The 27,564-nt window shown below is 49.3% G+C and overlaps 1 protein-coding gene and 2 long non-coding RNA genes across 10 annotated transcripts in view; 1 reads left to right on the forward strand and 2 right to left on the reverse strand.

The window, feature by feature from the left end:
• The window catches only part of SLC20A2 (solute carrier family 20 member 2), a 106,810-nt gene that overhangs the window by 49,894 nt on the left and 29,352 nt on the right, over positions 1-27,564 (forward strand). For 5 of the 6 annotated variants that reach the window (XM_055416661.2, XM_055416662.2, XM_055416663.2 and 2 more), the window contains 4 exons: positions 6,897-7,448; positions 14,670-14,810; positions 16,094-16,179; positions 18,990-19,086. In XM_055416661.2, coding sequence (XP_055272636.1) covers positions 7,160-7,448; positions 14,670-14,810; positions 16,094-16,179; positions 18,990-19,086 — 613 coding nt within the window. In that variant the 5' untranslated portion in view covers positions 6,897-7,159. Of the gene's footprint in view, positions 1-5,412; positions 5,493-6,896; positions 7,449-14,669; positions 14,811-16,093; positions 16,180-18,989; positions 19,087-27,564 lie in introns of those variants that run through there. The other variant, XM_055416665.2, reaches the window with a different exon arrangement.
• Positions 9,230-17,196, reverse strand: LOC129549436 (uncharacterized). 3 transcript variants are annotated; one of them, XR_016036517.1, is made up of 4 exons: positions 17,110-17,196; positions 16,807-16,909; positions 15,516-15,592; positions 9,230-9,324 (listed from the first exon to the last, which is right to left on the reverse strand). It is a non-coding gene; the product is annotated as an uncharacterized LOC129549436 (long non-coding RNA). The 3 variants fall into 3 exon arrangements; XR_016036516.1 differs by lacking the exon at positions 9,230-9,324 and adding an exon at positions 13,765-13,888 and having other exon boundaries at positions 16,825-16,909; XR_008684567.2 differs by lacking the exon at positions 9,230-9,324 and adding an exon at positions 13,765-13,888.
• On the reverse strand, positions 17,416-18,612 carry LOC148773730 (uncharacterized). The gene is made up of 3 exons (XR_016036515.1): positions 18,481-18,612; positions 18,012-18,066; positions 17,416-17,502 (listed from the first exon to the last, which is right to left on the reverse strand). It is a non-coding gene; the product is annotated as an uncharacterized LOC148773730 (long non-coding RNA).

Raw genomic sequence — 27,564 nt, forward strand, 5'->3', positions numbered from 1 at the left:
GTGTCTCCCGTATGGACGTGTGTTTCCATTTCTCTCGGGTCCGCTGGCTTGCACAGTAAGCATATGCCTTGGGGTATGAGAACCCCCGAGTTCTTTTCCAAAATGACTTTGCCATTTTGTGCGGATTTTTTTTCCAAGCACTTTTTCGAGTTCTTGTCTCTCTACCCCTTCACCTTCGTCCACCCCTCCACGAAGTTCCTGAACCTTACAGTGTGTGTCAGTCTTTAGGCAAAGACAAGGCCAGAGTTTGTACAGCAGGAAGAAGAGCAGTCCTCCAGGGAGGTGGGGCCGTGTGTGAGGAAGACCCTTCCTGAAGGATTTTGAACTCTTCGGCTCTCATTCTCCCTGTGGCTGCCCCGATAACCAATAACTTCAAGTTGCTTGAAGCCAACCACGACGCGCAAACACTTTGAAAAAAATGGATTTGACCCTGACAATAATTCCAAAAAGTCCATGTGTTATTATTCATGATGATGAAATAAGACTTATCTGTGGTCACATCGCGGGTTAGTAGCAGGGCCAGGCTCAGGCCTCAGGTTTCCTGCCCATCGCCCAGGGCTTTCTCTGCCGCGTGTGGACCCCCTGTGCCTAGCTGGGACCTCACACACCACTGTGCTGGGTGCCCTTCTTCCCGCTTCTCAGGCAGGGCGTAGCCATGACGTGCCCAGGGCAGCTGTAGACTGGGGTGAACCCGGGGTGGCCTGTCCTGGGCTCGGCCCCTTCTCCAGGTGGGAGAAACAGGTGCCCCCCTTTAAGAGGAGAGAGAAAAGGCGGGGGCAAGGACACTCTGGGCTGGGCCAACGTCCCGGCCTCTTCTGTTCAGTTTGCACGTCTCAGCGTCGCTGTTATCAGGCTCTGTGTCCCTGCTCCGTCCCCTGTTCCGGGTGGTCCCTGGCCTTCTGAGTCGTTTCCTTCCCCTTCTCTCCCTCCTCCCTCCTCACCCCCTCTGCCCCCCGCTCCTCCCTGCCTGCATCGGGATAGCACCCGTCTGCCAGTCTCCAGGTGCCTCTGCTCGCAGTGCCGTGTGGCTTATCTGGGAACAGGCCCTTTAAAAGGGAGTTGAGACCTGTGTCAGACCCTTCCTAGTAAACCTTCAATTTTTCATCATTTGTGTGAAAACGTGAAGCTCAGTGTTTTCTATCTTAAATATACGTTACTTTTTGAACTATTTTTTTACCTTTTAAGCCTGTAAAATCAACAAGCTACGCAAGAAAAATGTTAACAGAGACGCTTTATGACAAGGTCTACATCCTGAATGGTGAAAAAAATGTTTGTGTTTGCTGCACTGTTTTCTGCAAGATTCCAAAAGTGAAAGCTTTGATTCTGTTGAAATATCACCAGGGGAAAAAACTCGTAATCTTTACATCTTATTCGTCAGGCTCACCCACAGGTAGCAGATTTTACATCCTGCCCCTGAAGGGATACCTGTCTCCCCCGACGTTTTGACCGAAGTGTCAGAACTCCCGACGCAGTGCGGGCTGCCGGGAGAGCAGAGAGTTGTGTGTGTGAGGTACCTGGGGCCTCAGGAAAGGAGTTGGGAAATTACTTCAGAGCCCCAGGTTTTCTGCATGGGGACCTGGCTCCTTCCTGTTGTCTGTTGGCGGGCAGGCCTGGCCTGGGTGCAGCCGTGAGCCTTCGGAAAAGATCCTCCTGGGCCAGAACGACACAGGGGACCCTCTCCTGGTATCTGCTTCTGAATCGAGGAGGATGGAGGCAACTGTTAATTATGACTCAGCTCATGTCAGTGAATAAGATTAAGGCTCATCAAGTAGGACCTTGCCCTACTTAGGCTGTTTCCTAGCAGATCCAGGAAATAAGACATTTTATAGATTTATTGAATTCCTTCGGCATCACAGGGGCAGGAAAAGGACTTGGGTGAAACGTGACACTGGCTCAATCAGCGTCCTTCAGGATCAGAGGTGTTTTTTTAAAAAAAACACCTGAGTTCGAGATTGGCAGGTGAACTGATGGAAATCGGTGTGTACCTGGGGAAAAAGCCGGAAGTCATCTTTGTGATTCTTTTCTGTGTGAGTCTGGGTCCCCGAGGAGCCCCCAGCCCCCCGCTGTGGACCTGCTTGTCTGGGGCTGGTAGGTGCCGACTGGGGAGATGGTTAGACCCCAGGCCTGTGGGGAGCGGGGGGCGCTGGAGCAGACCTTTGCTGGGAGGGTCAAGGGTCTCCTGGGGTTGCAGCATTTCAGAGCAGGACCCCCCGATCCAGGCTTCTCTGCGCACCGAAGTTTATTAAATGCCACAGCTCAGCAACATTCCTGTTCTTAAGCAGTGTACAAACCTGACTAGAAATATTCTGAGAATGTTTGTTTTCACGCTTCTGTAAACATTCCGATTCCCAGGGTGGGGAGGAGGGTGTTGGGGAGAGTTGAGTCAATGCTGACAGAGGAAGAGAGTCTGGAAGCCTCCACGCAGGAGCCCTGGGAGCACGGCTCGGAGCCGAAGGCCCAGGCGCCAGGCCGCGCCGGGGTGAGCTGAGATGCTGGCTCACCGCGGACAGGCAGGCCCTTGTGAACATGACCCGTCTGGGACACAGACCCTATGAAACCCTTAGTACTTCTTGTGGGAGTTCAAACTCTCCTCCGGTGCAAGAGGTTGGGGGCATCGGAAAACCGATGACCATCTTGTAACCCTAGGTCTGTGAGTCTGGCCATTTAGGGGTTTTCATACTTGGGCAAAGAGAGGGAAGAGGAATGCTTGGTTCCAGACTCCCCACTCCCCCCCACCCCTGTCACATCCTGACACTTCTCAGAAAAGCCCTCGGAGGAGAGGTAGGAAGAACAGGCATTTGCTGGAGGTTTTCTGATCGGCGTCGCCCGGGGCTGAGCATCGCCGCTGAGGAAGAGAGAAGGCGTTTGCATTGTTGCTGCCACACTCAGAGCCACTGTCTGCAGGATTCCCGCAAACGCACGTGTGTTTCCGTCCAGTGCAGCCAGTGTCACATCTAGGCGTCCCCGTCCCAGTACCGAGAAAATATTTACCTGTAGCCTTTATCCTGATTTCAGTTTTTACATTTAAATCTTTCACTTGGGGTAAGGTAGGGAATCTCACTTTTTTCTTCCTTCTAGATGGTTAGCAGCTGGCACATCAGCCCAGCATCACTTATTGAATAAGTTGAATTTCTGCCCTGATGTGATCAACCACCCCCCGCACCCTTCAAAATTCTACTTTCAGACACCAGCCTCCTGGTCGGGCCTTGGCCACTCTGAATTTGGCCACGTTCTTGACTAGCTACTGCTTGCACGGTGGTTTTCCGGCCTGCCAAGGGCTCAGTTTCAGCAGTGTGACCCTGTTTTTCAATGCATCCTGTTGTGTAGTTATTTAAGCACTTCATTTTGCCCATGTTGGATAAAAATCAATGAAGAAAATCAAAGTGTTGGTACTTGCAATAGGAAATAGGCTGGGTAAATATCACGCAAGATGGAAATCGTTTGGTCTCTTAAAAGGAGCAGGCCTTTCTCCTCGGCCAGGTGCTTCAGAACTTTGGGGGTTGAGCATGAAGTAGGGAGCATAGACGTCAATGTGGAGATAAGCTGTCTAAGGTCGTGTGAGTGGGAGAGCGAGCCCCTGCTCTGAAATGGTGCCGGGACCACAAAGGCTGTGAAAACCCTCAGTCCAAGCAGAGGCGGCCCAAGGGCCTCGCCTCACCCCCTGCGTGTGTTGTGTCCAGCCATGAGCTGTGCCCAGACCCCACCCTGCCACCTACCAACAAAACCAAGCACAGCGCAGATGGGAGAACACCCTGCCTGGTGACTCCTCAGCCCAGAGCTTCTGCCTCCATCCCCACTGATGAGCCAGCACTGCGTCCCGGCGGCATTGCCCCCGGAACCCCTCTTTCCATCCCTTCTCTTCCCCGTCCACCCCATCCCCAGCTCAGGACACCCCATCTGCGCCTGCGCCGTGTGGAGGCCTCAGAGGCAGTCTCCCCACATCCCCTCCTGCCTCCATCCTGGCCCCACTCTGCACTGTGGCTGGGGCCTCCAGAAAGGGGAGCCTAAGCACGTCAGCACCCCTCTAACAGAGCCTCCCAGTGTTAGCAGCTGGCCACCGGCAGTGTGGTCCAGCCCAGCCTCCATCTCCCTGGGCTACCTCTGGTCTCCTCCCTCATGCCACTCCTTCCCAACTGGGAACCGCCTGGAGTAACCTGCCCCCCAGTCCCAGGTTGACACCCCCCAGCCTTAGGTGGCAGGGGACCCCCTCCTGCTCACCCAGACCAGGTGCCCCGTCTGTGCGCTCGTGAGGCTGTGTGTACAATGTGGGCCTCCCCGCTTTAGCACCTGGCACACCTGATAGTCTGACGTGTGTCTGTTGACGAGCATCCGTCTCCCTTCCTGGACCACATCCCATGTCACTCAGCATCTTCCCGGTGACGGGCCCACCAGGGCGCTCAGTAAACAGCATCGAGTACTGCCCTTGTTGGCCTCTGGGGCCCCTGACCTGACCAACAAGGCTTCGTCTAGAATTCTTTGTATTTCACGGTGGATAATATTGGTCCACACCGGTTTGACTTTGTATTTTCACTTATCTGCTCAGTGTGGTCTTTCCCCCACGTCTCTGGAGTCACGTGGGCTACAAAGCTGAGAAAGTGAGTTGGTGGTCTGGGCACACTTCCTGCTTCATCCTGGGCCTGTCGCGCTGCCAGCACGTGTGGTTGCTTCATTTTAGTTGATCATTTTCTCTAAAGAGATGGTTCTATATATTTATTGATTTGTTTTTATGTATTATTTTAATTTGGAAAGCACGTCACGACAGCGTAGAGTTTGGGGAGGAAAGAAAAGCTTCATCTCTACTACCGCTCGTCAGCTCAACCGCCGTTCCACTGTTAGTGAATTACCTGTGGGTCTTTTATATGCCCTTTAACACTGCCACAGTCATAGGTTCGTAAATTTTGTGTCCTGCTTTTTTCCCGCTAGATAACCTTAATGTTGACTGATGGTTATATTTTACGTGACGTGGTGTATGAGGCTAACTCAGTTCAGTAAGCATTTATGGGCATCGTTCTCAATGCTGAGAACCGCTCAGGTACACAGACGTGGCACTCTGTGTGATAACAGAACACCGCAACTCTGAAGCTTTTCACGACGTGTTTCCTTCACGGATGTGTGAATTCTGTGACATCACCTCTTCATCCCGGGAAGAAGCCTGTGCAAGAGTTTTCTTCCTTTATCTAATAGCTTCTTTCTTCACTTACTGAGCAACTTGACTAGGGCCTATCCCGTGCCGGATGCTAGTCTGTGTGCTGGAGGCAGAGCTGGGAACCCCGTGCGTGAAGCCGGACGGGAGTGGGTGGATGAGTGAACGAATGAGGCGCTCAGTAGGGAAGGCGAACAGTTGGGTGAGAGGGGGGGTAATGGCACGGGGTGGGGGTGGCGCTGCTGTCAGACAAGGTCGGGGCCGCTCTGGTGCTGATGTCTGGGCAGAAAGGGGCTTGGAGCAGGCGGTGAGCTGGCAGAGAGACTGTTTCTGGCCCGGGGACCAGCAGGTATGAAGGCCCTGAGCTGAGGGAGCTGGCGGCTTTCATACAAGAGGCAGGAGCAAGTGCGGGGAGGAGGTGGGCAGGACCTGAGGTCAGTGAGCCTGGGCGGGCTCGGGGGGTGAGAGGAGATCCGGCAGGGGGTGATCTAGGGAGGGAGCCCTGGGGAGACCTGGGGGAGCCCCGAGCACATCTGAGGGAGCCCCGAGGAGATCTGGGGGATCCCCGAGCAGATCTGGAGGGAGCCCCAAACAGATCTAGGGGGAGCCCCGAGGAGATCTGTGGGATCCCCGAGCAGATCTGGAGGGAGCCCCAAACAGATCTAGGGGGAGCCCCGAGGAGATCTGTGGGAGCCCTGAGCAGATCTTGGGGGAGCCCCGGGGAGATCTGGGGGGAGCCCCGAGCAGATCTAGGGGGAGCCCCAAGCAGATCTTGGGGGAGCCCTGAGCAGATCTAGGGGGAGCCCTGGGGAGGTCTCGGGGGAGTCGTGAGCAGATCTAGGGGCAGCCCCAAGGAGATCTTTGGAAGAACCCTGGGGATCAGAGCTCCTCCCCAGATATTCTCAGGGCTCCACCATATCTCCTTGGCGCTGCCCCCAGATTTCCTTGCGACTCCCCCCCCAGATCTCCCTGGGGCTCCCCCCAGATTTCCCCAGGGCTTTTCCCAGATTTCCTTGGGACTCCCCAGGGCTCTGCAGGGAACCCTAAGGACATCTGGGGGTGCCTTGGGGAGACCTCCCAGGCTGTGCTCAGGCCTCTGGCTATCCCTAGGTGAGGTGGGAGGCGGTGCGTAGTGGCTTGCTCTCCCTCACGCTCTGACAAGGTGGCTCCGCTCCAGTGTCCCCATCCTGCTGGGAAGCCCCTTCAGCTTCCGTCTCCCCCATCACCCGGTGGACGGGTCACTTTGTGCTCAGACACAGGTTGGCAAGCTCGGTGTGCAGTGTGTGTGTGAGCAGGTGGACAGGGAGCCATAGCCCACAGTGTCACAGCCACGCTGGGATAGCCCTGCCCCAAGAAGCTAGGCACGTTCCGTGTATTTGATGGGCTCTGTAGCTCTGAATTTCTCATTTCTTTTTCTTTTGCTCCTCTGACAGAATTTTTTCCTTCTAAAATACAGGCCACATATATTCTTCAAACTGTGTAAAAATGTACCCTAGTAGGACTTCCTGTCAGTCTATAATCATAAAGCGTGGTTACCCTCTAAAGTTTTAGAATCAACTCTTTTTTGGTGGTGACAGGGGTAGAAGTTCGCCTGCTTGTAATCGTCCTTGCATTGCTTTATGGTCAGATCGGCCGCACGCATGTGAAAGGCAGAGCCCATGAGTCGTCTCCAAATACTTCTTTCTGAAAGAACAGACCGTTGTCGCCTGTTCCTCGGGGTGACTTAATTCCTTTTGTTTTCTTTCTGACACAGGAGGAGCCCTCACAGCTTCCCCAGATCAGGAGGGAAAATATGGAATGTGTTTTACCGCTGACTGAACACAACCCAATGAACTGTCCTGACAGTAGTTTGAAAACCAGCAGTTAGCAGTTTGTGCAGCCCCAACATCACCCAGCACTTTCCAGAGCAGACTCACTGTTTACAGGAACTCTCAGCCTCACGCCCCATAGAACCTCAAGCTCAGCCGATTTCAGAGATTTCCGCACAAGAAAAGCACCCAGCTCCCCGCCTCCACAATGGCGATGGACGAGTACCTGTGGATGGTCATCTTGGGTTTTATCATAGCTTTTATCTTGGCATTTTCTGTGGGTGCCAATGACGTTGCCAATTCATTTGGTACCGCCGTGGGCTCGGGCGTGGTGACCTTGAGGCAGGCCTGTATCCTGGCTTCCATCTTCGAAACCACTGGCTCGGTATTGCTGGGGGCCAAAGTCGGAGAGACCATCCGGAAGGGCATCATTGACGTGAACCTATATAACGACACCGTGGAGACACTCATGGCCGGGGAGGTCAGTGCCATGGTCGGTAAGTAGCCTCGTCTTCCCACCCGTGGGAATGTATCCACTGACCCACTTCTCCGCCCAACTTCTATCATACCCATAAATGAGACTTTTGCTTTAACTTTTCAAAAACTGGTTTGATAGTTGTTATTTTTTTTTTAATAAGAGTATAGCAGATTTACAGTGTTATTTTCGGGTGTATAGCAAAGTAATTCAGCTATATATATATAAAAAATATATGTGTATGTATATTGTTTAGACTTGTTTCTCATTTATTATGTCTTATTGTGCTTTCTGTATGTTATGATTTTGGTCAGTGTTCAAATGTCAGGCAACCATTTCTTTCTTGAATGTGTTCAAATAGATTTTGGCTAAGTCAGTGCTTTTCAAAAAGTCCAGAAAAAAAGATATTTGTAGCATAGCTCTTTGTCATTTTAAGCTATTTGAAAGTTCTTAAAGAAAGAACACATTAAAGTGAATGTGTTTCAGAGGTTTAGTTAGGTTTATTTATAAACCTTGATGGTTTATTTCTGTTTTTTCATATATTTTTCATTAGTTCCAAGGCGGTGTTTTAAAAACTTGGATGCCAAAAACTAGTTTTCATTAGCTTAACTCTTGTATTCTCAGTTTAAGTTCTAGAGCAGTTACCAAATGGATCTTAAGTGCCTGTGTTTCAAGAAACGTTGGTCTTGTCTGTCAGTTGTCATCCTTTTGTTGGCTTTTGTTCAGATTTTCTAATTCCGCCCCTGGGAGCTCCATCTGGTATGCTTGTTTTGTTTTCCGGCCAGGAGACCATTTGTACGTCACCTGTTTGCAGTAGGACCTCTTATGGGTAGGGTCAGGGTGCCTGGATGAAAGAGGGTGTGGAGGGCAGTGAGCTACATTGTAAGAGCATCGCTGGCTGCATGAGTGGTTCCTTCTCTGCCCACGCTGATCCCAGACCTGTGGCAGCATGTGGGAGCTCCCTCACCAAGCTGAGAGGTTTGGGCGGCAGGGCCTCAGGTGCAGCCGACAAGACCCTCCTCCGCTTGCCTCTAGGTCCAGGTGACACAGCAGGTGACGGGTCTGCATGGGCAAGGGGTGGGGGGTGAGAGGGGTGTCCTGCCACCTTCTGTTTTCAGCAGGGCACATGCTTTTGTGGGGAGAGCCGTGCTGTGGGAGGCTGGATGCTGGTGGACCGAGAACACGGCTCCATCCCACAGGTCCCGAGATGAGTCACAGCAGCACTTCTGTAGCACCAAGGACGTGCAGGTCATTTGCCAGGTTTGGGATGGCCCATATTCTTTTTTGTGGCAGCAGGTTAGTCTGAGAAGTAGTTGAGGTCTTTGATTGGAAGCAGACACAGGTCATGAGTAAGGATTTAAATGCTACCAAGCGAATCAGCAGTGGCCACAGGACTGGAAAAGGTCAGTTTTCATTCCAGTCCCAAGGAAAGGCAATGCCAAGGAATGCTCAAACTACCGCACAATTGCACTCATCTCACATGCTAGCAAAGTAATGCTCAAAATTCTCCAGGCCAGGCTTCAGCAGTATGTGAACCATGAACTTCCAGATGTTCAAGCTGGTTTTAGAAAAGGCAGAGGAACCAGAGATCAAATCGCCAACATCCACTGGATCATCGAAAAAGCAAGAGAGTTCTGGAATAACATCTCTTTTTGCTTTATTGACTATGCCAAAGCCTCTGACTGTGTGGACCACAACAAACTGTGGAAAATTCTGAAAGAGATGGGAATACCAGACCACCTGGGTCTGTCTCTGAAAAAAGGTTGGTGATGACGTGGCCAAGGCAACCAGTGACTGGAGGGTGTGAGGATGACAGTGAATGTGACCTTCAGCACAGACAGGCCCACACTGAGGGGGTTCCCTCTGCCTCTGCCCTGATCATCAGAGCCCTCAAGCAGCTGCCAAAAGAAAGAAGCAGGAAAACATTAAGCACAGTGGAAACACTGCTTTTGATGAGACTGTCAACGTTGCCCGACAGATGCAGCAGTGGTCTTGGCTGGGGATGTCTCTTCAACCCTTAAAGAGATCCTGGGGACCACCTAGTCTGTGGACTGCCGTGTTGACAGCCGCCACCTCCACCTCCTCATAGGTGACATCAACAGTGGTGTGATGGAGTGCCCAGCTATTTAAGAATGTCTAAGAAGAATAATTTAATAGAGGGTGATTTGACAACCAAACAAAAATTCATTTACCGTAATAGTTATCATAACGATTGAATTTCGCTCACCTTCACTGAATATATACTTCTCATCATAGTCAGGTATAATTGACATTTCCCTTAGAAAAATAACAGTTACTTATAAAAATCACCCTCAGTAGTGGTGATCAATATGTAAGACATAATCATATCAACCAGATCAGACCACCTGACCTGCCTCTTGAGAAACCTGTATGCAGGTCAAAAAGCAACAGTAAGAACCGGACATGGAACAACAGACTGGTTCCAAATAGGAAAAGGAGTACATCAAGGCTGTATATTGTCACCCTGCTTATTTAACTTATATGCAGAGTACATCATGAGGAATGCTGGGCTGGAAGAAGCACAAGCTGGAATCAAGATTGCCAGGAGAAATATCAATAACCTCAGATATGCAGATGACACCACCCTTATGGCAGAAAGTGAAGAAGAACTAAAGAGCCTCTTGATGAAAGTAAAAGAGGAGAGTGAAAAAGGTGGCTTAAAACTCAACATTCGAAAAACTGAGATCATGGCATCTGGTCCCATCACTTCTAGGAAATAGATGGGGAAACAGTGGAAACAGTGTCAGGCTTTATTTTGGGGGGCTCCAAAATCACTGCAGATGGTGACTGAAGCCATGAAATTAAGACACTTGCTTCTTGGAAGAAAAGCTATGGCCAACCTAAACAGCATATTAGAAAGCAGAGACATTACTTTGCCAGCAAAGGTCCATCTAGTCAAGGCTATGGTTTTTCCAGTAGTCATGTATGGATGTGAGAGTTGGACTATAAAGAAAGCTGAGCGCTGAAGAATTGATGCTTTTGAACTGTGGTGTTGGAGAAGATTCTTGAGAGTCCCTTGGACTGCAAGGAGATCCAACCAGTCCATCCTAAAGGAAATCAGTCCTGAATATTCATTGGAATATTTTAGCCACTTGATGCGAAGAGCTGACTCATTTGAAAAGATCCTGATGCTGGGAAAGATTGAAGGCAGGAGGAGAAGGGGACGACAGAGGATGAGATGGTTGGATGGCATCACCAACTCAATGGACATGAGTTTGAGTAAACTCCAGGAGTTGGTGGTGGACAGGGAGGCCTGGCACGCTGCAGTCCATGGGGTCGCAAAGAGTTGGACACAACTGAGCGACTGAATTGGATCATATCAAGCAGAAATTAAGGTTTTGCCAGTCAGAGTGAAGATCATATCAAGCAGAAATTAAGGTTTTGCCAGTCAGAGTGATGCGGACAAGATATATTGAAAGTAAAGGAGAAATAAAAACATTGCCCGAGTTCAGTCTTTTTAAATTTTTGATGGCATATAGTTGATTTACAATATTGTGTTAGTGTCAGGTCTATAGTGAAGTGAGTCAGTTATACATATATCCTTTCTTTTATTGATTCATTCCCCATATAGGTCACTACAGAGTACTGAGTGGAGTCCCATGTGGTCTAGAGTGATGAAGTTCAGCCTTAACAGCAGTTTCTCCCTGTGTTGGATGGGCCCTGCGGGGAGTGGTGGTACTTGTCAAGATTTGTTGGTGAGGATGCCCCGGGGGCCCCAGGTGGACAGAAGGCCTGCAAGCTGAGCTCCGTGTTACCACTGACTTGCTGTGTGGACAGCATAACTTGTCCAGCTTTGGGGTTTTCCCACCCCTGGCCTAGTCTCTCCACTCAAAGAATGAAGGATACTTACCTCCACTATATTTAGGTTGACCAAAGCAGTTTGCGGTTTTGCTTGAATAACTTGATTTTGTTTGCTTTGGTTTCTTTTTTTTTTTTTTGATGTGTGGTCAGATGAATCTCAAAACCTATTTTGTTGGGAGTTGCTGAGATGAGAGTTACCTAGATATTTAAAATTGGTTTCCTTGAACATGAGAATTCTGGGTAGTTTTGAGATGGTGCTATAATTATGTTTGGCTCAAATCAAGATGATTCTGTTCAAATGTCTGAATTCCCCCAGTCTTCCTCTTTTAAAGCAAACATCCCTTCCCCACCCCTTTCCTCCCGGTCTTTTTTACTCTATTTTTTTTTCCTCTTTTTTTCTTGATAAACTTAGCCCTAAGCCCATGGGTCTCTTTGTTTTCCCATAGCATGATGGTAGCGTTAAGTTGATTGGGTGGAAGACGTTCGTTGTTCATGCCAGCCGGGCTTCCCGAACACAGTCTTTCTGGAAACTCTAGCTCAGCCCTAAAGCCGTAGTCAATCCACTTAGTATGAAACCACCCATGGTTCCCAAAATCCACTGACAATTCAGAATTCTCCATCGTTTCACATCAATACCCACAACAGCGGGACCGAGCCATCACAGTGAACCACCCTAGGAAGCGCTGAGTCTCCTGCCACCCTGTAACCTACACCTGCGCTACCATTCTTTCATCGTCTGGGAGCCCCTAGCCTCAGACATGCCATCTTAACCCCCAGTCTCCCCAGATTTTGTCTCATACCCTATGTTGTTCAGCTGTGCCCAGCTCTTTGCAGCCCCATGGACTGCAGCACACCCGGCTTCCCTGTCCTTCACTGTCTCCCAGAGTTTGCTCGAATTCATGTCCATTAAGTTGGTGATGCCATTCAGCCATCTCGTCCTCTGCCACTGTCTTCTCCTTGTACCCCAATCCTGCACTTAATCCCTTCCTTCATGGCAGGTCACCTTTATCTTTAGGTTAGACTCTTTTTCCCACGGTTTTTCTTTTTTTAAATATTTATTGCTGTGTGTTTATTTGGCTGCACAGGTCTTCATTGTGGCATGCAGAGCTTTAGGTGCAGCATGCAAACTCTTACTTATGACGTGTGGGACCTAGTTCCCCGACCAGGGATGGAACCTGGGCCCCCTGCATCGGAAGCTCGGAGTCTTAGCCACTGGACCTCTACGGGAGTCCTTCCCACTGTTTTTCTTAATATTACTATAACGCCGTTCACCTTCAGGGTTCCCCAAGGTCGAAGAGGCCTCTCACCCAGACCTGCCTCACAAGACCCCTGCACACAAGGCTTCTGTCTTCCTCTCCATGCTCCGGTCACTTCTCCCCTCTTCCTCTCAGGCAGCCCCATCCCCTTGCCTCTGCTTCCAAACCTTCCTGTTGTAAAGTCAGCCTAGGGAGAGGAGAGTGGCTTTCAAGACAGAAAACCGCATGGTCTGAGTTCATGTAGGTCAATCACTGGGTTACTTTAATTTTTGTAAGACTATAAATCATAAAGCTTGCTTTTTCAGTTCTGGTTCTGTGCTGTGTAACACACTCCCAACTCTGGCTTTATTTTTAAAACAATCCGTCCCCCTAGGAGCCCAGGGCTTAGGTGTCCCAGCTCACAGAACTGTCCGCGGGGGAGCGTGGGCGCCGCCATCCAGCCTGTCACCAGGTTGGCAGCCCCAGGCTGGCCCTTCTGCTCCCAACACACGTTTCAGGGATAGACTCGGGGTCACGGCCCGCTTCGGCTCAAAGGTCACGGTGACCAGCGCTCCTGGAGCAGCTGTCAGCCTTGCTGCACAAACTGGGACCTCTCATGAGCCTCTGTAGCACAGATATTTTGGGAGAAAATGCCAGGGGTCTGTTTGAAGGCACTGCTGCTGCCAGGCAACCAGATTTCCAGAATTAACGTTTGGGATTAATGACGTGCCCTGTTTATCAGCCCGGCCCCTTTGTTCCCCGTGGTCCTCCGTGAGCTTTTCAACAACTGTTTCTGAAAGCGATCTCTCCCCAGCCGATGCTTTTAATACTCCCTGCAAAACCTGATCTGCTTATGAAAATATCTGCAGTGAACTCTGGCCTAGAAAAACATGAAGCCTGGAAGAGGGTGGTGACGTTGAGGTGAAAGGACACGAAGCCAGAACCCAGGGGTCCTCTTGACTGCTGAGAGTTAGCAGGCTTGGAGGGAGCAGGCCGAGAAGGGCGGGCGGCCGGGGCCAGGGTAGGTGCCCAGTGTGGGGTTTGGTCCCACAGTTGCTTCTCATGGGCGAGGCAGAAATATGAAAAGCAGCATGAGATTACACTGTTAATTTTTTTTATTGACGTATATTGACGTGACATATTGGTAATACCGGTTTTAGGTGTACAGCACTGTGATTTTTTTTTTTTTTTTGGCTGCACTGGGTCTTCATTGCTGCTAGGACTTTCCTCTAACTGCAGTGAGTGGGGGCTTCTCACTGCTTGTGGCTCGCAGGCTTCTCTTTGCAGCGACTTCTCTTGTTGAGGCACACAGGCTCCAGAGTGCTGGCTCGGTAGTTGTGGTTCATGGGCTTCGTTTCCCCTCGATACGTGGGATCTTCCCGGACCAGGGTCAAACCTGCGTCCCCTGTGTTGTCAGTCAGATTCTTAACCACTGGACCACCAGGGCTTCCCTGGTGGCTCAGACAGTAAAGAATCCACCTGCAATGTGGGCGACCTGGGTTTGATCCCTGGGTTGGGAAGCTACCCTGGAGGAGGGCATGGCAACCCACTCTAGTATTCTTGCTTGGAGAATCCCATGGACAGAGGAGCCTGGTAGGTTACCATCCATGGGGTCGCCAAGAGTCGGACACGACTGAGTGACTAAGCACAGCATGGGACCACCAGGGAAGTCCTAACACTGTGATCTGATGTTTGTACTTTGGCCTCTTTTGTTTCGATTAGTATACGTAGTCTGTATCCAGTCTCCTTATGATGCGACCAAAACATGTTAGCTACAGCAAAATCTCTGATGCACAGCTTTTCCTGTTTCTCCATGTTCATTGGTTCTCAGTCTCCTGTTTGGTCCTGGCCATGCTTCTCATCAGAACTCACTCATCACCTGCATCCTTCTTCAACGTGACAGAGGCGACTTCTAGCAGGCATCAGGCTTTTCTTTTCATACTATTAAAGACCTTCGCTTGAATAAATCATCGTTATCCCTTCCGTGTTGAAGAACGTTCCTTTGCCTAAAGTTATTTGAGTGGTTTCTGTCGGGGCTTTGTTAAGAAACAGTCCGCAGACAATCAGCCCCAGTGAGGGCTGAGGGAGAAGGACTGTGGCTTGGGCTCCTTCCTCTGTGGCGATCTGAGACGCCGCGCCGTGCGCCTGACTTTGCTGTGCCTTTGTTGTTTATCTTCAACCCACAGGCTCAGCTGTCTGGCAGCTCATCGCATCCTTCCTGAGGCTGCCAATCTCGGGGACTCACTGCATCGTCGGGGCCACCATCGGGTTCTCCCTCGTCGCAATTGGTACCCAAGGTGTGCAGTGGATGGAGCTGGTCAAGATTGGTAATTGGCATTTTCTTTTACGTATAAGAAGGAAAATTTACATTTTCTAGAGTAAGTGTTATTAAAAGTTACCCTTATGTTTTTTCCTTTAAATGTTCATGTATGCTGATAATACGTTTCCCTTAAAATTTCTGTTAGCAAAGATGGTGAACGTTACGCAGTTTCTCTGTGTTTTTTTTTTTAACTCCACATGCTCTTATCAAATGCTGTAGTTATCCAGCTTTGAAAACCAGTGTCTTATCTGCTGTTCACGGTGGGGCGGGGTGGGGGGTGTTGGTTAAGAAATGTACCTGGTTGAAATCAGTCTGTAGTCAGAGAAAAACTTGGGGCCCTTGTCCAGGAGTCAGCGTTCCTGGTGATGGGGAAGTGTGGAAGTGAGGAGCTCACCCCCGCTGCTAGGAGCCCCCCACTGCCTAGCTGGTACTCCTTCTGCATTGTGGGCTGCCCAGTAGGAACTGTTCGGAGAGGTCTGACAGCTTGCGTCCTGCCTCTGACTTCCTCAGCGAGAGGGAAATCCATCAAACCCCATAAGTACCCACATGCCCATTGCAAAAAACACTCTCTCATCCACCTCCATTGTTTTATGAATCACAGTGGCCTCAGGACCCCTAGCCTGAACAGACCCCTGACCTGGCAGGCAGGACACAAATGGCCAGAGAGCTCACTTGATCCCAGGAAACTCAGATGAACTCCCTGGAAACTCACCTGAGATCCTGGGAAGCTCGCCTGAGATCCCCGGCTCCTGAAACAGTGGTTCGATTCCGGCTGCATTTTGGAATTACCTGGGAGAACAATAAAGATGTCAGTGCTGAAACCCCTTTCCAAACCTTTGAAATCAGAATTCTGGAGCTGGAGCCGGAGCGTTAACTGGTTTTTGGAAACTCCCGCAGATGTTTCTAGGGCATGGCCAGAGGCTGCGGGGTGACAGGGCCCAGCTGGCCTTGGAATATGAAAGGGACGGGGTCCCCTTTTCAGCGAGCCCCGCAACTGGCATAGGAAGGGGCTCAGTGGGAATCAGAGGAACCGTCTTCAGAGGTCAGAGCTGGGGTGGCCACGTGCGTGGTGGGCTGGAGGAGTTCAGGCTTGTCAGGGTGGGGTTTGTGTCTGAGGGTGGTGACCCCCGTGTGGAGGTCAGTGGGTTTGTTGAGTTCTGAGTGAAAGGTGAATAATTCAAGGAATGTGTGTTAACATGTGTGCGGTATGTTAGTTACCGCTTTTTCTGTAAATAGGACCTGAATTGTGCAGAACTTTAACATTCATTAGATTTTCTTTTAATTATTCAGTTGCTTCTTGGTTTATATCTCCACTGTTGTCTGGTTTCATGTCTGGCGTGCTGTTTGTACTGATCAGAATGTTCATCTTAAAAAAGGTAAGCGAGTTTATTATCTCTTTTAGTTAAGTTTTAGACCTAAGTTTGGTTCTGCTCAATAAAAATTAATAGCGAGAGGGCTCAGGGGGATAATTACTAAGGCACAGCCCCCGATGTTGGAATCAGACATTATTATAAAGAGGCGGAGGACCGGGGCCCCCAGAACTAGCGCTGGACGCAAGGTGCCGTGCCCTATGACTTAGTTCACTGGCCAGCATTCCCGGGCGCTATGCTCACACCTCAAAAAGGAAAGACAATTATTTTGTGACCAGTAAACAGAGTAGAGTAAGACAGTGTTACGATTTTGGAACTGACCAGCACTGAAAACAACTGGAGAATTTTTTTACCCAGATGGAAGGTATTTTCTGTTTTCTAATGGAGAAGGCAAGCGTGAGACACTGGGTTTTTTTTTTCCCTGTCCTTGAGGACAAGATAAAAAGGAGGAACTACACCTATGAGGGTACATTTTTTTTTTTTTTAATCAAAAATAGAATGAGATGAAAATGAAAACTTCCTGAGATCAGTGTTCTAGGGGAATGTCAGGGGGTGTTACAGCGCTTTATAAACCCTGCCACTTGCCCGTGGTCACTCGGCACACGCCAAGCACAGCACATCGGATGTGCCTACCTTGAGCTGTGTCCTTACCCAGCTCTTCTTCGAGTCAGGCTGAGGTCTCTTGGGTAATCACACACTGACCATCCCTTCTCTGGGGCTCCCGCTGTGCTGGAACCTGTTAGCATCTTGGCAGGTGCCTGGTAGCCTCCCCCTTTTATATCTGCTGACCCGGGCATCCCTGCCAGGCGGGCTCCTGCCCCTCCTCCGCCCCCAGGTGTCCCTTCCTAGGAAGCCACTCCTCCCACCCCAGCTTCCACTGGGCTCCTCCCTTTGTGTTCCCACAAGCTCCCTGCCTTCTCATCACTGTACTCTTACATCGTCGTGCGGGGATTTATTTTCTGCTTGGCTCCCTGTTCACTCGTTGTGAGATCTGTTGAGAGTGGAAACCGTGACTCCCTGTTCACATGTGTAGGCAGCGCCCAGCTCTGCCCAGCCCTTCCGAGCCGCTGGCTGAGTGTCTATTGAGAGAGAACAAAGGCTGCTTGGATGGGTGGCCAGTGATGGGTGGATGGAAGGAAGGAAAGAAAGGAGGGGCAGGGAGGGAGACAGGAGGAGGAAAGAGACGGGGCTCAGTGAGACAGCTGTCATCGTGTGTTAAGAATAGGTTCTCTGGGGACTTCCCTGTGGTCCAGTGGTTAGGAGTCCATACTTCCAATGCAGGGGTTGAGGGTCTGATCCCTGGTCGGTTAACTGGGTTCCTGTGTGCCTCTGGCAAGGCAAAAAAAGAGTAGGTTATTTAAGAAAACATAAGGTGATTCAGTTACAGCGCACAAACAGAAGACTTTACACCTTCCACATTACCAGCTGGGAGTCTATCTTTAGCAGCTGTTGTCCCCAGAAAAGAACAGTTTGGGAGCAGAGGTGGTAGGCATGTGAGCATGTGGGCATTCTGTTTCTGGTTCAGCCCGGGTTCCTGTCCCAGGTCCATGGCAGATCAGGGGACAGCGTGCTCCTCCCCGACCCCTGCCCTCCCCTTCATACCTGCCCTCCCCTTCATACCTGTCCTTCACCTGCCAGCCTCTGACCCTGGCCAGGACTCCCACGCGGCTGTGTCACCTCCCACCCCTGCTCTCAGCACCCCCTACACCTCACTTCCATTCACTCTGGCCTCCTGACAAGTGCTGGGGGCCACTAGAGACATTCTGGGAAGGCTCTTGATGCGCTTATGTTCTGCAAACGGACTTAATTTCTACACGTTTGCATTTGACAGTAGGAACCTTTGAGATAGTCTCTTCTGATCCTGACTTCCATAGCTCTCATCAATGTTCAGACCTACAAAAAAAAAAGAAATTTTTAGACTTGATTTTCCTTGTAATAAGGTAGGTAATAGATTCATGTCAGTGTCCAAGAGTGTTTTACACGGTCATCAGAAATTCGCCCCTTTTTGAAATTATTTAAGCAACACCTACGTGCGAGTGTTACTTTGAGTTCCCAGTTCATATTTTTGCTTCAGAATCCTCGGTGGATCCAAACCCTCAAACTCTATATTTTTCCTCTGCAAACCCTAAATTTCTGATATTCTCCCAGGTGATATTTTGCCTTAAACACAAGCAGTACTGTTCTTATTGAAACATTAGATTTAGGAAATGTTGTACCAGAAGCCTAAGGTTGTTAAAAAAAAATGTTTTCTTAGACAGAGAGCCCACACTTCTTTTCAGTGTGACAGTTGAAGGGGAAATGCTCTACCTTGTGAAAAGATTTGGAAACTCATAGCCCATGGTTCTGTGTTCACTGCATTTCAACACAGCAAACGTGTGTCACAGAGTCACGTAAAATCTAGTAGTAGCCCGTGGTGTTGAAGTCACTTGACTTTCTCAGGCCGTCCTCGGAGGCTCAGGCCTGAAAATATTGTGGAAGGTGGATTTTAGGGGGCCAGCACGCACATAATTAGAATAGCCAGTGCCCTGGATTCTGAAGGGGAGGCCGGCTTGGGGCTTGGGTCCTGGGAGCCGCCTCACCAGCAGCCCTTCTCTGTCCCCAAGTGTCCCGCCAGCCCACACGGTCCCTTGTGCTTTGATGTTTCTGCTGGTCCCCGTGGTGGCCCTCTGACACAGCGCTCATGTGGGAGGGACGGCCCAGGGGTGCACACAGCCCCGGGAGGGGCTTTCCCCGAGCAGCACTGCGTGTCATCTTGCCTGAGCCGTCTGCAGGACCCCCTGGAGTCCTGACCTGCCCCCTTATCTCCTTACCCGCAGGAGGACCCCGTTCCCAACGGCCTCCGGGCGCTTCCCGTGTTCTACGCCGCTACCATCGCCATCAATGCCTTCTCCATCATGTACACCGGAGCCCCAGGTAAGAGTCCTCGGCAGGCCGGGCCGTGGACTTGGGCCTGGCGCTGTTGCCAGCCAGAAGCACTCCTCATAGTCGTTATGGAGCAGAGCGAAGAGTAGGTGGTGTAGTTACTTGTTTTACATATTCAAGAGAGACGTGAAATAGAAAAGCCAGAGACTTCGGTTAAAAAAGAAAAAGACAAGTAACATCCCCTTCCTGGTGCTGAGTCACACGATATGATATGCCAGCCCGAGCCTCCCTGAGCTGGGGCCCGGGGGGCGGGGGAGGAGCGGGCACGTGTAAACAGTAGGTCCTCACCCCCGACAGGGTTGGGGGGCTGTCACGTGTCCACACCACAGATATCCACCCCCCACCCCCGGAACTCATCAGACCAGTAAGTCCAGTCACTAGAGCTGTGCTTTTTTTGTCCCCCAATCCTGAAACCTGGGATACTTTTGTTTTCAGAATTACTCCTTTCTTCCCGTTCTGATGGTCTGTGTTCTTTTTTCCCAAGGGCTTGGGGTGGGGCCTGGTTAAAAGTCCCTTTTTTTAACCTTTTTAGTACGTGAAACACTTTCACGCAGCATTGGTATTTGCACGCATCTCGGTGTTGATGAGCTCGTGGGGCCCTCACCCAGTATCTCTGTCCGAGTCCCTGCGGAGAGGACGGTGGAGAGGGGTGTGCACTTCTCTCTGGGATGGGCCTCCCACGGCCGGATCCCGACACACCGTCATCGTGGGGGCGTCTGGTCGCAGTGGTGTTTTCCTTCTTGCTAATGTCCGTTAAGGATTCATCTGCAGTTATGGGCCATTTCGGACAGAAATCTCCCTGTCTCTGTTGAAAAGATAAAGCTGCTGCTAAACAGTGTGTCCTTACATTCGAAAGCGCCCTCTTCCGAAATGGGGAAAATCCTTATTAATTTCGCCAGCGGGGTTTCCTCAAGGCAGTTCTTCTCAGGCTCTAATAGCCCTATCTAACTATCTGTTTGCAAACTTCATTCTTTCTGAACGGTTCTTTTTTTTTATTTCTGGCTGCACTGGGTCTTCCGTGCCGTGCGTGGGCTTTCTCTGGCGCGGGGCCCGGGTTTGTCACCGTGCTGGCTTCTCCTGATGCGGAGAACGGGCTCTAGGTGCATGGGCTTCAGTAGTTGCGCTGCACGGGCTTAGCTGCCCCGAGGCACGTGGGATCTTCCCAGACCAGACCCCTTACACCCTGCATTACAGGCGGATTCTTTACCACTGAGCCACCAGGGATGTGCCCCACCCTGCAGTGATTCATAGCACCGCGTAACCTTCTCCTTTGGCGTCTTCACAGCATTCAGAACATGGCTCTTACAGCTTTGAAGAGTTGAGGTCAGGGCTTTCAGATTGCAGGGGCAGGGGTTGGGGGAGCGGTGAAGCATCACAGCTGCTTGAAGTTACAAGAAAAGTCAAGGTTAAGTGTCATGGTGAGCTGGAGAGAGGTGAGACCCTCGCCTCGGACAACAGCAGCCTGATGGCCCTTCCGGCTTGATCATTCAGAGTGTGAAGTGGATTTGTCAAAGGCTGTTTTCATGATCCATTAAAAAAACAAACAGCAGAGGCAGAGAAAAAGCAGTCCTACAATATGAAGGCCACCCCACCCCAAGTCTGTGCATCTCACAAGGCTTTCACGTGGTGCTGGGTGGGCCCCGGAGCACCAGGTGGGAAGTCACCTGGAGCCAAGAGATGCCCTGTCCACCTGAGCACTTGTTCTTGGTTTTACTCGGCTCCCAGAGCACAGGTGAGCTAAGCAGAAAGACGAGCAGCCATTGACGACCAGACGCCTCCTGCGCTAGTGATAAAAGAGATTAAACAAAGGAATGCTGGGGGCCTTTGTCAGACAGGGTCCTGGAAATGGAAACTGGCGGAAACGAGAATCATTTCTTTCTAAATTCAGCACTTTTTTTTTCTAGCCTCTGTTTCTCTCTCTCCCTGGTTCTTGATCTGAATGTTCAGTTCAGTTCAGTTCAGTCACTCAGTCATGTCCGACTCTTTGCGACCCCATGAATCACAGCACGCCAGGCCTCCCTGTCCATCACCAACTCCCGGAGTTCACTCAAACTCATGTCCACAGAGTCAGTGATGCCATCCAGCCACCTCATCATCTCTGTCATCCCCTTCTCCTCCCGCCCCCAATCCTTCCCAGCATCAGAGTCTTTTCCAGTGAGTCAATTCTTCGCATGAGGTGGCCAAAGTATTGGAGCTTCAGCTTTAGCATCAGTCCTTCCAGTGAACACCCAGGATTAATCTCCTTTAGAATGGACTGGTTGGATCTCCTTGCAGTCCAAGGGACTCTCAAGAGTCTTCTCCAGCACCACAGTTCAAAAGCATCAATTCTTCGGCGATCAGCTTTCTTCACAGTTCAACTCTCACATCCATACATGACCACTGGAAAAACCATAGCCTTGACTAGACGGACCTTGGTTGGCAAAGTTATGTCTCTGCTTTTTAATATACTATCTAGGTTGGTCATAACTTTCCTTCCAAGGAGTAAGCATCTTTTAATTTCATGGCTGCAATCAGCATCTGCAGTGATTTTGGAGCCCAAAAAAATAAAGCCTGACACTGTTTCCACTGTTTCCCCATCTATTTGCCATGAAGTGATGGGGCCAGATGCCATGATCTTTGTTTTCTGAACGTTGAGCTTCAAGCCAACCTTTTCACTCTCCTCTTTCACTTTCCTCAAGAGGCTTTTGAGTTCCTCTTCACTTTCTGCCATAAGGGTGGTGTCATCTGCATATCTGAGGTTATTGATATTTCTCCCAGCAATCTTGATGTTAGAAGACCACAGATGTATGATTTTTATTAAAATTTGACTTTTTCTAGACTTCCCTATTTTTTCCATCACTTCTTTTTCTCATCTTTTAAAAAAATATTTTAATTTTTATTTTTTATCTTTTGGCCATTGCTTGGTTCACCGCCCAGGGATCAAACCTGCGTCCCTTACATTGGAAGTGTGTAGACTTAACCACTGGACCACCAAGGAAGTCCCTCTTTTTCTCATCTTTTGCTGCAGTTTTATTGCAAATTCGCTAGAAGAATCAGATTACTAAGAGATAAAATTATGCTAGAGAAATGAAACTATAAAATGAAAGAGGCAAGCAAGGATAATATAAATACTTCATCGAGAAGTTTTGAAGAATAATGAAAAATAAATGCTTTTACTGAGCTGAGTTTTAAATGAATTAACTCGTCTACAAAATCGGTAATATTGCCAGCACCTCCTGACAGGTGGGAAACAGGCACGGTGAAGCTGGCTGAGGGCCGAGGCCATATAACTAGTGAGTACGGTACAGAGCAGACTTGAAAGTGGGCAGCCTAGTTCCAAGCCCCCGTTAGGGTTTTCCGTTGACACGTGACGGGGCAGGGGTCAGACACCCAGCATCTAGTCCCTGATCCCCAGTGTCACTGTAAATGACGATCAGAATACATCAGCCTCATACAGCCTTTCCTTTCTCTTCACTCTCTTTAAAGATGGCTTCCAGGGAGTTCCCTGGCTGTCCAGTGGTTAGGACTTGGTGCTTTTACTGCCAGGGCCCGGGTTCAATCCCTGACTGGAGAACTAAGATCCCACGAGCCATGAAGCTCAGCCCTCCCCCCGCCCAAAAAAAAAGGCTTCTAATATATTTGGAAATGAGGTGGTTTTGTATCTATTTAATGTCCAGGTAGTGTGAAGAGGGTGGCTGCCCCTTTGATTGGGAATATCAGGAAGTCGGTGCGAGAACCTTGGTGATGGATGCTCACCTGGGAACACAGACGACGCTCCCCATGCTGGGAGAGCCCGTCGCTTCCTGTCCCCCAGCCTGTGCCCCTCATAAAGGAGAGACGGGTGGGCAGGAACCGCTGTGAAAGGGAGGCCACGTAACCGGAGGTGACAGGGGCAGGGCACTGAGCTCGGTGGCTGCTTATGCTCGGGGGTCGGGGAGGGGGCCGGTTCCTTCACTGCCATCGGTCATCTCTTCAGCCTTATGTCTCCTGCGTGTCCTGAGGCAGCTCGTCTCTGTCTGCCCACACACGCTGCTGTGGGAGCTTTTCCTTACTTGAAGTTTGGGGGTGAGGGGCTTTGCATAGGGAAGGAAGGAGGTCAGGACTGAGGGTCCAGCCAGAGTCAAAAAAGGACTTTGCTGAGGTCTTGGCTCTGGGGAGTGTTTCCAGAATGTCCAGTAGGTGAGTCCAAATCCTATTTTTATTTAAACATTGAAGGTTAGCTTCGCCCTTGAAACTGAGACGTTAATTCCATCCTGTCTCCTCGTGCCGGCTTCTCTGCCGTCCAGCTGGGTCACCTGTAGCCCTGGTGGGGGACAAGTGAGCCGGGAAGACTCAGTCCTCTGCCTCCCTGCTGATCTTGAGGTTTCATCTTCCTCGTCCTTTTCTTCCTTAAAGCGTTTCCATTCAATGTAAGGGGCCTTAGAGATAAGAGGAAAGAATGAAACGTTCTAACAACGAGTGGTGGCATCAGCCTAATCCTGTTGCAACTTTCAGAGACTATGATAAGTTGCACTTTTCCACGTGGAGTTGAACCCGGTGGGTCCCCGTGGGCTGAGTCACGGAGCTCTGGTTTGACTTCCTCCCTTCCTCCTCCCTAAATTATTTTGAAGTTGTTTATATCTCGGGCTTAGTTTGATTTGTTTTACTTTGCGTTTGACGTGACTTTTCTCAGACATCATTCTTATACTTCAGAGACCAAGTTAGCACTCTTCAAAAATTGTCTTTGCCTTTTTGTCCTTAAAAAAATAATTCACAAGAAGCAAAAATAACTTGAGGAAATAAAGTGGGTTGGGTTGGATAAATCACTTGGATTGGGTTGGATACAAGCCTGAAGTTTATTTTTGATGAAGGGCTTCAGCTGGACGGGACCTGGTTTTGTTCTGCCTTTCTAGAATGAATGCTCAGTGAGGCTCGTGGCATACGACTTTGTGGAGTCAGAGCAGATTAGCTAATGATGCTTCCCAAGTCCAAGTGTGGTCCCTGCACCAGGAGCATTGGCCTCATGCGGGTACTTGTCAGAAATGCAGATTCTCAGGCTTAGTCCCGCTGAACCAGAAACACAGCCAGCAGTCCAGGTTTATGGGACGGAGCGCTCAGGGTGACCTGATGCTTGTGCGTTTGGAGGGTCCCTGCTCTAACCACTTCTTTGCCTATTTCTGTTCTTCAGTTGTGTCTGACTCCTCGAAACCCATGGACTGCAGCATGCCAGGCTTCTCTGCCCTCCACTATCTCCTGGAGTCTGCTCAGGGTCATGTCCATTGAGTTGGCGGGATGCTATCCAACCATCTAATCTTCTTCTGCCCTCTTCTCCTCTTACCCTCAATCTTTCCCAGCATCAGGGTCTTTTCTAGTGAGTTGGCTCTTTGCATCGGGTGACCATAGTTGGAGCTTCAGCTTCAGCATCAGTCCTTCCAGTGAATATTCAGGACTGATCTCCTTTAGGATGGACTGGTTTGATCTCCTTGCAGTCCACGGGACTCTCAAGACTCTTCTCCAACACCACAGTCCAAAGGCTTCAATTCTTTGGAGGTCAGCCTTCTTTATGGTCCAAGTCTCACATCCATAAAGGACTACTGGAAAAACCATAGCGTTGACTATACAGACCACTTTATTTAATAACCCTAACCCTAATCCAAACCCTAGTAATATGATCCTTTCACCATAAATGCTGCTGTCTTATCACAGTCCTCATGTAAAGAGGTGCTCTTCAAAAGCCCTAACTCCTCACCAGCAGATGAATTCCCAGACTGCACCAGGCCTGGTGTCTGGCTTCCCCAGAGTGGTCTGTGCCCGAGATGAGGCTGCCTCCTCCTCCTCCTCTTCCCTCTCCTCTCCTCCCCTTCCCCATCTTCTCTTCCTTTCCTCCTCCTCCCTCTCCCCTCCATCTCCTCCTCCTCTTCCTCCCAAGTGGCAGCCCTTCTGGTCCAGCCCCAGGGAACCCAGAGCATCAGGTACCCCTCGACTGACTCAGGGGAAGGAGCTTGGTTCCCAGAGGTCCTCTGGGTTCTGTGTTCAGTTTTTACATTCCAAGCTGTAGGGAGAGGGCATTGGAGCTGGGGTGGTTCCCAGCCCTAGGTAGGGAAGGCCTGGGCTGAGAAGAGTCTCCAGTTTCACTCAGAGCAGGATTCAGAACAGAGTGATTTGAACTCACTTCCTTCTCAGAACTTTTGTAAGTGAACCCTGGTTTGAGAAAGCTAGTACCATATGCAGGGGGAAGAAAAATCCTAATTATAGGACAGGTTAGGAAAAAGCATTTTTTAATTTCAGAGTGGTGCTTCATCTTCTTAAAGTTGCCCCAGGATTCCTCTTTCCTAGGGAGCTCCTCCAGTGCTTTGAACGTGTTGATCTGAAACAGAACAAAAACTAGTGACTCCATTTATCAGGGAAGGGAGGACTAGCAAAAAGTGATTCTTCAAATGAGGTTGAGTGTGTGTGTGTGTGTGTGTGTGTGTGTTAGTTACTGTGGGAAAATGTCCACCAGTATATTGTTATGTGAGACATGCAGGCCCAGAACAATATATACAGTATAGTTTACATTTATTAAATTTAAGGCAGAGTAAAAGAAATCCACACAAACACTCTGCACTAGATGTTTGTTTCTCTAGAAAATGCCTGGGAGGATACATGCAAGCATTCTCTGGGAAGTGGGTTGAAGAGGGGAGGACAGGAGGCATTTTCATATGTGTACATCCTACAATTTTGAATGACTGATTTTTTAGAAACTTTTTATATTATATTGGAGTATAGTTGATTCACTGTATTGTGTTAGTTTGGATGAACAGCAAAGTGGTTCCATTATACATGAGTCTGTTTTTCTTCAGATTCTTTTCCCATATAGGTTATTACAGAATACTGAGCAGAGGTCCCTGTGCTGTACAGTAGGTAGGGCCTTGTTGATTATCTATGGCTGATTTTTTATAATCTTGTATTATTTATAAAATTAAACCAGAGAAAGCGAGAAGAGAGGGTGCAGGAGAGGTGGGTGAGAGGTATAAGGGAACTGATGTGGGCTGGACCCTTACGGGTTTTAGAGAAGCTTCATTTTCCCGCAGTAACTAACACGCTCACACACACACACACACACGGACCTCATTTGTAGAATCACTTTTTACTAGTCCTCTCTTCGCTAATAAATGGAGTCACTAGTTTGGGTTCTGTTGTAGATCACCATGTTCAAAGCGTTAGATTGTAACAGAGATTGTCGTATGTGAAAAATAAGAGCTGTAGCAAAGTAAGGACTCCGGAAGACCGGCAGTGGGTCTAACAGTTCTCTTCCTCCCCAAGTCCGTTGGATATCCTGATCGTCAGGGGGTTTGGGAGAGAATTGCAAGGATGCCTGAGGTTTGAGCTGAATCACTATTCATCACATCTTTGCTCTTCAGAAAATGAAAGAGCTGGACATGAAAGGCCATTGAGGGCTGGAGCCAGGCCTGGGCTTCCGCGCACCCAGTGTGGGCTCCTGGCAGCCGCTCTTGGCCGAGGGACGGAGCAGTTCAAGCCCAAGCCATGTCCTCCTTTGCCTTCCCCGGGGTGTGGGCCGAGCCTCAGTGCCCTCTTGAGCATCTTATCCGAGGATAATTTGAGACCCTAGCAGGAAGGCCATTCAGTACCAAGTACTTTTGTCAAAAATTTTTTTTGTAAAAAAAGTCTACCTTGAATTTGCAGAAGGAAAAAAGTTTTCCCCTGGAAGTACATTGAAGGGCTTTTCTGTGCTGGATTTTTGCATTTCATTGATTTTTTTTAATCCATGAAACTTGCTTCTGTATATTTAGTACAATTTAGAGCTGGGTCCCATAACTATTAGTCAGCATCTCTAGGAGGCTTTAAAAGTAAGCCCTGCTGCTCTTTTTTTTTTAATTGGAGTATAGTTGATTTACAGTGTTGTGTCTGTTTCAGGTGTACAGCAAAGTTAATCAGTATTATATACATATACTTATACATGTAATACATAATATGTATAATATATAAATACATAACTATATAAGTACATATTTATAAAATACAAGTCATATATAATATAAATTACATAACATGTATAATTACATATTAAGCACATAATATATAATATACTCTTAATGTATAATATCATGTGTTATATATCATATGTATTCTTTTTCAGGTTCTTTTCCCTTTAAGATTTAACCTTATAGGTTATTACATCGTGTTGAGTATAGTTTCCTATGCTGTATAATAGGACCTTGTTGTTTCTCTATTTCATATATAGCAATGTGTATCTGTTGGGCTCCCCAGGTGGCGCTAGTGGTAAAGATGCAGGAGACTAAGAGATGCAGGTTTGATCCCTGGATCGGGACGATCCCCTGGAGAAGGGAAGGGCAGCCCACTCCAGTACTCTTGCCTGGAGAACCCCATGGGCAGAGGAGCCTGGTGAGCTACAGTCCGTGGAGTTGCAAAGAGTCGGACATGGCTGAAGCGACTGAGTCGCACAGTGTGTATCTGTTAATCCCAAACTCCTGGGTTATTCCTCCCTCC

This window comes from Moschus berezovskii, chromosome 26, assembly GCF_049115385.1.
Source record: "Moschus berezovskii isolate FMDL1 chromosome 26, NW_MosBer_1.0, whole genome shotgun sequence".
NCBI lineage: Eukaryota > Metazoa > Chordata > Mammalia > Artiodactyla > Moschidae > Moschus > Moschus berezovskii.